The sequence below is a fragment of the Oncorhynchus kisutch genome, linkage group LG6, assembly GCF_002021735.2.
Source record: "Oncorhynchus kisutch isolate 150728-3 linkage group LG6, Okis_V2, whole genome shotgun sequence".
NCBI lineage: Eukaryota > Metazoa > Chordata > Actinopteri > Salmoniformes > Salmonidae > Oncorhynchus > Oncorhynchus kisutch.
Window position 1 is genome coordinate 56230806 of NC_034179.2, and position 10849 is coordinate 56241654.

Sequence of the window (10849 nt, forward strand, 5' to 3'; positions counted from 1 at the left end):
TCCAACAAAGCAATGGAGAAATTAAGGCTGATTCCCTCCCACAGATCCATGGTGTCCTTTTAGATTAGTATGTTTTGATGCAGCTCATCAAGATCACAGACACATATATCAACCCTACACCTTGTTGTGGTGTGATGGAATGGTGTCACCAAGGCCCTGCAACTGTCAGTACAAGGCAAAGCACTCCCAGCTCGTGTGAATACTCTCACTAATAACATGAGCACCACCACCCACTTTGCCTCTGAGCAAGTCGGCAGATCCAACATCCACGGCTGTTTTGGCAAACGTGTCCTTGTATAGAGGCAGGGTGATTTTGACTTCATGTCAGTTCTTGTCATGCGTAGTTAAAAAATAAAATAAAAAATAAAAAAAGTGGCCTGCTTTTGCTGAATAATATATGCCTGCTTCAAAGTCCCAGAGTGGAAGATAACCATTGCATCACTAGCTTGCTGCCACACAGCACTCTTCAAAGCAAATAGGCTAGCAGAACATTGGAATGGGCAGTGGAGAGGACGAGCACATATAGTACAGTACTGAGAAGCCAGAGAGTAGAGTGGCTGGACGGCGATAGAGGGCAAATCTCTCTCTAATGATGAGGATTCATCCTCCTCTCCTGTCGACAACAGGCATTCAGAACATCAACATAAAATAGGAAGGTTTTCTGAATGGAAGATGACATCGGCTCCTGCCACAGAGTATCAGAACAGCCCTCATTTCCTATTCCAGTGTGGATGTTTGGCACAGGCCTCCATTGTGGCTCATTTGGAGCCGTTATCGCTGTTTCAAGCCTTATCCTCTGCTGTTAGCGTCCCTGTCCTCTGAGTCACATAATGTGTTGGGAAGCAAACACACCGGCCCCCCCCCCCCCCACTCACTCTCCTCCTCGCTGACTCCTGCTGAGGCTGTCTACACACAGCAGGTCTAGCTGTGCCATTTGCAGAGATGTATCATATCAGTGTCCTCCTACATCACACAGCAAAACAAAACTAGAGGACCAAAAGAAACCAGAGCTCCTCGCCCCTCTGTCCTCTTTGTCACGTTTAACACGGCTCCAAACGCTGACATCAAGGGGCAAGAAAGAGAGAGAGAGAGAAAGTGAGCACAAGCCAGCTCTAATGTGACAAGTCGACAAAGATTACTTCACAAAATGTCACTTGAAGAGACATCACACTATCTAACGCGCCTGGCATTACATTATGAGCATCTGATTATGTTGCTATTTTGATTGCTGAGGGCTTTGATGTGCACCATAAATAGTTTAATATGCACCTCAAATGTAAATTAATGCTAAGCTTTTTATAAAGTATTTTTGTACCAAGTAGTACAGTACTTTTTCTTTCTATTGCCTGATATGTAAAAAAAAAAATTTAACCTTTATTTAACTAGGCAAGTCAGTTAAGAACAATTTCTTATTTACAATGACAGCTTACCCCGGCCAAACTCGGACGACGCTGGGCCAATTGTACGCCGCACTATGGGACTCCAATCATGGCTCGATGTGATACAGCCTGGAATCGAACCAGGGACTGTAGTGACGCCTCTTGCACTGACATGCAGTATCTTAGACCTATGTGCCACTCGAAGCCCCTGTTAGGTATAGCATCCAGATGTGGGGGCTCCATAAAAGCTCCTTTCTATCCCTCACTGCCCCCCCCTCTCTCCTGGGCCAAGGCCTTTTCAAGCAACAACATTCAGCGTGGTCTGAAAATAACTGTCTCCAATCAGCCTGACTCCATTTTGTCACGGACCTCTTTGTGTCATCCCTCCCCGTGACTGGGATGGCTCCGTGCTGCATCCTCAGCACATTCACGGCCCCAGTAGCCCCATGCCCAGGCACCATTGTTCACATGAAACCACACTTTATTTCTCTAATTATTTTCAACACACTCAAGGTGGGATTCTGCACCATTTACAAAGTAAAATGGTGGAAGATAAACCACCAAATTATTTTTGTCCCACAACTTCCCATTGTCTCCATCTCATGCACTTATTAATCTCTGTGTGGCTCTTCTCTATAACTGTCTAAACCAACATGGCCTCGGATTGCTGTTGATTTGATCCTATTGTTTCCTCCACAGGCACCACCAGGCCACTATTATACACACTGCACCGGCCAGTCATCACCACAGGCACCAACAGGCCACTATTATACACACTGCACCGGCCAGTCATCACCACAGGCACCAACAGGCCACTATTATACACACTGCACCGGCCAGTCATCACCAGGCACCACCAGGCCACTATTATACACACTGCACCGGCCAGTCATCACCACAGGCACCAACAGGCCACTATTATACACACTGCACCGGCCAGTCATCACCACAGGCACCAACAGGCCACTATTATACACACTGCACCGGCCAGTCATCACCACAGGCACCACCAGGCCACTATTATACACACTGCACCGGCCAGTCATCACCACAGGCACCACCAGGCCACTATTATACACACTGCACCGGTCAGTCATCACCACAGGCACCAACAGGCCACTATTATACACACAGCACCGGCCAGTCATCTCTTCAGACTGCCTGTCCCAGTGATCTCACAACCACAAACAGTTTCACAAACACTCAGGAGCATGTGGTCCTTTAACAACAGGCAGTAGTGGCATCTCCATGTCCAAATTGAAATGGAAATCCAACTTTGTTCTCATCAGCCATGGAGACAACTCTATTGTGTGATTTCAATGTCGGCTCAGTTGTTCAATTTCATTCGAGCAAATGGGTGAAATGATCCACCACAATGTGATATGGTGATATATGTGTGCTACGATATACGAGATGACATGACACCGGCGTCACAACAAGTTAACCTCACCCGTCAACCCCCTCCCTCCCTCATTAACCTAGCTACCCCTCCTCAACCCAACAGAAACACAGATGGTTTTGGAGTGTTTGCTAAATCCTGCAGCACAAACAACACAGCAGCAAACCCACATCCCTCCTACTGTCCTGTGTGTGTCTCGCTGCTGATGTACAGATTAGCCCAGAACACGGCAATGTGGAACAGCAGGAGGGAGGCAAGAACCAAGACTTAGGCTCAGCTGCAAAGCACATCGGAAAACCAGACTTGAGCAATAATATCACTATCATCTCCCTTTCTATCCTTGTATGTTTCATTACAAAGACAGCTGGGAAACGGGTTAAGATGTGCTGACTCGGCTCTCCATCACACAGAACAAAGCTCCACTTAAAGCTCCACTTCTGCCATCAGCTGTAGCCTTTTAATATATGTACGGTATAAATTACTTATTACATCGCTGCCTTTGAAGTAGGATGCTTCCATTCTGGCACTATTTTTATCCGGTGTCGCAAAAGTAACAACAAAAAAAAGGACTTACTTTTCTATAACGCCGACTCATCCTCGAGCCTCCCCCCCCCCCCATACTGTTACCCCCCCCCAATCTGTAGTCCTAAGAACTCTTTGCCCTCACACAGGATCAAAGCAGTGAGAAATTAGATTCCATTCCAAACCAATGAGAGCAGCCTCTCCCCCCTAACAACACGTTCCGCATAAAATCACAGCTTTTTTTTGTTTGTTTGTTTTCCTAGAACCTGCAAGCCTCAATTCTTCTCTCTCTGCCACTTTCTCACTCTCTCGCTCTGATTTTAGGTGTCTTGTGATCGTTCACTTGGAGAAAGTATTTTTCCTATGCCACCAACCCGAAAGTACTCATAATCCCAAAATAAGGTAATTACTCAAATGAACTGATGCCTTTGAAGTGGGGAGAGAGATTTTGTCAAAGACACACCATATTGCTTTGAGTTTTATTTGAAGTAGGTCTCAACGGTAATGAGTTTGAGTCACTGGCCTCAGAGGATGCACTTTTATCACAAAGACGCCACCATCTTCATTAATTTACTCAAATCAACATATTGCACTGTAAACATGTAATTTGAACCAAATGAAAGACAACTAAAAGGCTTGTTAACAGACCAACCTAGTCTCAGTGCATTTCGTATTATTCTGAACGGAAATCCTAGACACTCCATTTAGTATGATGTTACATTTCTTATGGTATGTATTCATTTGTGGATGTCCATCACCCATTTTGTATACGTTACGAATTTCAATTCAATTTACAAAATAGCAAAACGTACAATATGTTACCAATATACAAAGCATATGATATGTTAAAAATTCTAGCTAGGTGGCTAACGTTAGCTAGGCTAGGGGTTCGGGGTTATGGTTAAGTTTCAGAGTTAGGTTAAAGGGTTAAGGTTAGGGGGCGGGTTAGCTAACTTGCTAAGTAGCAAGTAGTTCAAAAGTTGCTAATTAGCTAAAATGCTAAAATTGTGCGTGATGATTCAAACTCGCAATCTTTGGCAACCATGTCACGCCCTGACCTTAGAGATCCTTTTTATGTCTCTATTTTGGTTTCTATGTTTTCTATTTCTTTGTGGTTGGCCGGGTATGGTTCTCAATCAGGGACAGCTGTCTATCGTTGTCTCTGATTGGGAACCATACTTAGGTACCCTTTTTCCCACCTGTGTTTGTGAGAGGCTGGCTTTGTTTAGAGCACTTTGATGGTGAGCTTCACGGTTTGTTTTTGTAGTGCTTATTGTTTTGTTTGGCGTCATTTGGATTAATAAAGGAAATGTACGCTCGCCACGCTGCACCTTGGTCCGCTCCTTCCATCAGCCGTGACAAACCACCCCGATCCAACCACCCTCATTTCGTTTTTTCCTTAAGTGACTATCCGTCTTATGTAACTATACCAAACATAACATATCATACTAAATTGAGTGTCATGGATTTACGTACAGAATAATACAAAATGCTCTGAGGCCAGGTATGTAGGCATGCATGCTTGGGTTGGGCGGTAATCCACATTTTCCTACCATCAAAGTTTCTGTTCCATCCCAGGGTATACGGTATTATTATTAAGGGGGAAAATTTATATTTATTATTTTTACGCACAAAAATATTTAGGCAATGGGGATCTTCATCCAGGAGGAAACTGAATGTCTCTAGTCTGGGTACCAGTCTTTTAGCTAACATTCCATTCCTTGCCACACCATGTCATAGCAAGAGACTGGCCTTTCGGCAATCTCAACGTTCAAAATGCAGTTGGATTTAAGGCAGAGTTGGTTGTTGAAAATAACATTAATATTTTCCATGACAACATGTTGAGCCTCGAAAATATAATTATATAAACAAGTTGTTGTATTTTGAGGCTTAAAATCAAAGCAAATAGGTTATGTGGTTTGCAGTATGTATTCAGAGAATTTAGAGCTAGAATCTTTTGAAAGACTGGTTTAGTCTGGATAAACAAAAAATATGGATACCAACGTGTTCTGTGGAGAGAAAAAAAAGTGATTGAATGCCAATATTTGGGTAATTGTTGTTATTGGATGATCGCTGTGAGGGTTATCGAATCAGGATCAACTCCTCTGTTCTCCTTGAGTTCATTAATGATAGAATGTTCATGTTTGAATATGGCAGAAAGGTCAGGCTCTTTGGCAATGACAAGGAGTGGCAAGGAGTTGTTAGCTAAAGCAACTGGTACTCAGGCTGGAATGTCTCTGCTGTAACCAAGAAGTTTAGTCTTGACATCTAGCCACTTAGCTAGCTAGCAAGACAGCAAACATCATCATTTATTTGACACATCTTAGATTTCTTATAGTTATACATATATTTATAAACAGTGGTCGGTATTGAAAAATCACACTGTAGGTATTTCAGAATACCCCAGTATTCGGTATAAAACAGTATATTGCCCAAGCCTAGAGGTCGCACAAATTACTCACGCATGCAGACACACACACACACACACACACACACACACACACACACACACACACACACACACACACACACACACACACACCCCTCCTAAACCTTTATAGTGCCTTATAAAATAAATGTCAGAATGTTTTAGCTGAATCCCAGAGGCAAATGCCAGTCACATATTAGCCATCTGACAACTGGTAACATAAGTGTCCAGGGGACCCGAAGTCTGGTCCTGGGGACAGCAGCAGGACACAGGTCATTAGTGACCAGCAGCCCACTGGGCACTGTGACTGCACCAGGCTGCAAGGTGACAGGGCCATCGCTGAGACATACAGCGCTAGGCCAGCCAGTAGTAGGACCAGCCCCACTACTCCAGGCTCTGGGATCAGCACACACAGCACACTGAGGCAAACGCTGCTCCTCTTTGCATCATCTGACCCCGAGGAGCAGGTTGGCTGATGTTGTTCTGCACAGCTCCCCCTACAGAGCCCCACAGTGGATGCGGCAATACCCTGCAGCACTGACGCACACCACAAACAAACATACATGTGCTAGGCATTGTCGGTCTTTCCCTCTCATACACCCCCCACGCACATACGTATGATGCACATTTACTTGGCTGTACTGTACGTAATGCCCAAATCAGACATGAGCATGTACTCACTTCACTTAACACAGAAAAAAACACTGCCTTGAAAAACCGAAGTGTGCTCCTTCCTTGGACAGTTCAAGGATAGTCAGTGATACACACACTCCAGTATTCATGAAGAGCAGGTATAATCGAGCCTCTCCAACCAAAGGAAGTCATTAATTTTTCTTCACTTATGAACTGTTTTCTTTTCTAGTTGTAAATGAGATCCTTAGTGTTTAAATCATTCGTGTTTCTCCTACATTGCTAATACATTTATTACAAGTGTCATCAACCCAGCACTAACTATTCCCCTTTCGGCTAATCCATACACTGATAACAGTGAATGTCTTGGTAGGGTATTGCTCATTTTGACTTATTAAGTGAGAAATGGTTCAAACGCCTATGCCCCACATATAGGCTGTCTAAGAATATAGCTTTAGAGTATTATAATCACCAAGTTAACCATATTTACACCTCTGAGAGATTTATAGTTTGGCGCCCACATAGTACCCTACATTTCCAACAATAAGCTAGCCTTATGTATAACCTTAACTCTCCAAGCAGCTCTCTCTCGCTACCTCTCTCTCCAGCTAGAACTTGGCAGATGCTTTGAGAAGGGATGCCTCCGTGTGGTGAGGGCACATATCAGAATACATCAGGGCTGGGAATTGCCAGGGACCTCACGATATGATATTATCATGATACTTACAATATGTATTGCAATTCTCACAATTCTATATGTATTGTGATTCGATATTGAGATGTTGATTTTGATCGGCCATGAAAATAAAAGTGATGAAAACATGTTGGTTCACTATTTAAAAAGAAGATGGAGAACAAGCTATAGGATGACAAATCAAGTTTTTTGGTGTATCAATTTGTACAAATTGATACTTGGAGTCAAATATTGATATAATATCATCCAAAACAAATATTGTGATATGTAACTCTATCAATCCCCCCCAATAACTAAAATATATTAGAGTAATGCATTATGAATTGGACCGTCCAACATGTCAATTAGTAATAGCATTATCAGCCTTTGAGACATGGGCACTGAGTTGACCTGAAAAGACGCAGAGAAGGAAAAAAGCAGCTCTGCTAAATAAGAATATTGCCTAGTGACACGAAACACAGACAGTGATGAATACACTACTACGTAGTTAGTAGTTATGAGAAAAAAGAGGCATGACTGTTGCAGCCCTGTAAAGATGGAACATGCTAATGAGTATGTGTCTAAAGTCTTTTTTCATATATATCAAGCTCCCTGAAAGCATTTATGTAAACACTTTATGTAGGCCAAACAAGAGCTGTGGAAATCCACTGTAAAAAAAACATTATCAGCCAAAATCCAGAACATATAAAAAGTATATATATATATAATCTTCAAATTCAAAACCCATCACATGGCATGTCCTAAAATAGATATAGAAGATGGTGCAATACATGTTGATGATTAGTAAATCAGATTCTCAGTGGGAGATGAATATATGGTTACATATACATTTTCCTGAGACTGACAATTACCCGAAGAATGCTAAAACACAAATATTTAATAACAGGTGGACTACATCAGAAAAATGCTGATTATTTGAGGAAGAATGTAGAATAACTTAGCATTTTAAGCTGCCAACCACTCCCCCTTACTTTGATTGCAATCAGTTGTTCTGGGAGTGTCCCTAGACTCCATTAAAACGTCACGATTATTCTAACAACAAAATCAAACAACGTTCATCAACCTGATTAAATGCACACACACATTTAAAATGCCCTTAAGAGTGTAGATGATGCACAATTTCGAACACATATCAAAACGAAGTTCATTAATTGTATATAGATTACATAAAACGCTTCAATTATGATAAAAGGGGGATACATTGTTTATGTGATGTAAAATAAAACAATTATAGGAAATGCAACCAGGTGTTGCTAGATGAAGCCCTAATACAGAATAGATTGCCTACAGCTCGAATCCTACACGGCATCCTAAAAAGCAGATGTTGGAATGATTTATTCCAAAAGACGCTGACATTATCATGGGATGGGAGTCAGAATTCAGAACCAAAATTCCGTTCCAAAAGACTCAACGGGCTGAAATAGGAGATCTCACGACAGATGCACCCCCATATGTCAACCAACTTTAAAACCACATTCAGAGGGAACACACAAACCGCCTAATATTATTTTAACAGCATCCAGGCATAGTTGAATGAGCCACACACAGCAAGAAAGATAGGTCGATTTATTCGGCTTACCTTTGCTTTTCACCATGCTGCGAACTCGGTTTCTTCTCTACTCATGCAAGGGAGGTATACATTTTTCCAACATCAGCAAAGAGCGCCGTGTTCCGTGTCTGCTACACAGACGTGCACCAAGAGAAGACAGCGAAAGGCGCGAAACTGAGGTTGTTAGCATCCGCGGCAGTAGCTTTGTCTGGTTGCTGATGTGTTTGCATCGAAACGAACAGACAGACATCCAACTTAAACCTTCAGCGCTACAGTGCACTAACGTTACCATGCATTACGCGCAGGCAAACTGACAAAGAACCATGCAGTTAGTGTCCAGTACAAATGTTGCAGAGGGGCGGGCTGGTGCGTAAAGGTGAGCTCATGGTGTCATTATAGGGTGTGGATTTGTCTGTACCTCCTGTATGGTCAACTAGCCAACTCCTATCTCTCTCTTTGTTATGCTGCCTTTGCAGCAAGTGTCTCAGGTATACATTTAGTGCCATTATGCTCTCGCTATGGGGTCAGTCAAATTGTGTTTAGATCATCATGCCATGCACCATAGGGATTTTACGGATCAGTCTCCAGCTCTCCACTCCTACAGTCTACACACACGATTATGAGCCTTTAGAATACCCTCCAGTGTGCGGTATTGTACAGCTGACATGGCAGTGTCCCTCTAGTATGGGTGAATTCTCCATGGCATGCTGCAGTTGCCCAGACAGACTAAGGAAAAGGGTGGTTTTCATGTTGAGAGTCTGGGGGTGCCACCCTTATAGATTGCCATCACAGATAGGCTATCATCTCCCCGATTCCTTTACATTTTATATAACAACCTTCTTGCCTGTGTGTTTACCTATATATTCATGTACAATATATTGCTGAATATTACAAACCATGTCCATGAAACCAAATGGATCAATAGTCCAGAAGTAGATTCATCTGTGTCTGTTAAACCAGTTCCAAACCACTGTCTCTGTAGTCCAGAAACACAGTATTCTAAGGCTAATCAGTGCATTTGATAAAATTGTAGTTCTTGATGTATGCTATAAAACTATATTCAAGCCTAGTTCTGGAAACATATAATAGCCTATCTGTTGTTCATATACTGTGTGTGTGTGTGTCTAAAGTGAGATTGAGATGATAAAATCTGTACAATGTCCATTGTTCTATCTTTAGACCACAAGAGATTAACAAAAAGGAAACTTACACCAAGGACCCACTTACAAGCACAGTGCCGCTTTGCTTCGGTTTCAACAGCTTTGTGCTATGAGGTGAGGAAATATCATTGTCAACTACACTTTCCTCCCTTTTAACATTTTTGTGGTGACACTAAGCATAGAGCATCAACCCACAGTTAAGTGAGAATAAGAAGTGAGAATAAGTAGTAATCTAATTAGTGCTAATTCAGAAACTGTCTTTGCTAAACCCGCATTTCTGGGCAGCTCTGTTTACTGTGTGGCAATACTTTGACTGCTTCCAGGAGCCTCCCTTTTGTACAGCGACACTACAAAGCGCCAGCGCTTCCCACGCATGGGCATCCGTCCTCATTAACCACGGCAGTTCTCGACTGCCAGAGCTCACAAAGAGCGCCATGGCGCAGAAACTCGGCTGTGCCACAGAAACACGCCGGCACTGGAGAGTTGGGGTTGAAACAGAACAATAGTAGAGGCAGAGAGAAAGAGGGAGAGAGACAGAGAGAAGGAGAGAGGGGGAAATAGAGAGAGAGAGAGAGAGAGAGAGAGAGAGAGAGGGAGAAATAGAGGGAGAGAGGGGAGAGCGAGGGAAAAATAGAGGGAGATAAGATGTGGAGGCTGTGTTCTGCCCTTTGTTGTTTCCCTGACAGGAAAAAACACATGGAAATTGGGGAAGAAAATTGATGAAAATGCATCCGTATCCCAGAGGCCCCAAACCCTGGACCCAGCTGCACTCACACTCACACTCCACAGCCTTACAGAGCTAAAACAATGGAGGCAGACCTTTGTTTAGCTCACAGCATTCAAAGCTGCAGGCATGCAGATTGTACAGTACGTCACCCAATAACAAAGGCAAAACACACACATGTGCACATACTACACACAAGCACACACACAAAAACGTACACACAGTGACACCTAAGACACTCTGGGCTCCCTCCTGAGGTTGTGTAGCCCTGCTAAAACATGCTGTCACTCGCAATTCTCCCCAGTGCCCCTTAGAGGTGAGAGCTGGCCTTTCCCCTCTCACAGCATACTTAAATGAGAGAAAA

At 43.0% G+C, this 10849-nt stretch overlaps 1 protein-coding gene across 2 annotated transcripts in view; it reads right to left on the reverse strand.

Annotated features, from left to right (window-relative positions):
- LOC109893019 (teneurin-2) overlaps positions 1-9023 on the reverse strand; it is a 74196-nt gene extending 65173 nt beyond the window's left edge. For both annotated transcript variants that reach the window (XM_031826989.1, XM_031826987.1), the window contains exon 1: positions 8632-9023. In XM_031826989.1, the coding sequence (XP_031682849.1) occupies positions 8632-8647 (16 nt within the window). In that variant the 5' untranslated portion in view covers positions 8648-9023. The remainder of the gene's footprint in view (positions 1-8631) is intronic.
- Between the last annotated feature and the right edge of the window lie 1826 nt (positions 9024-10849).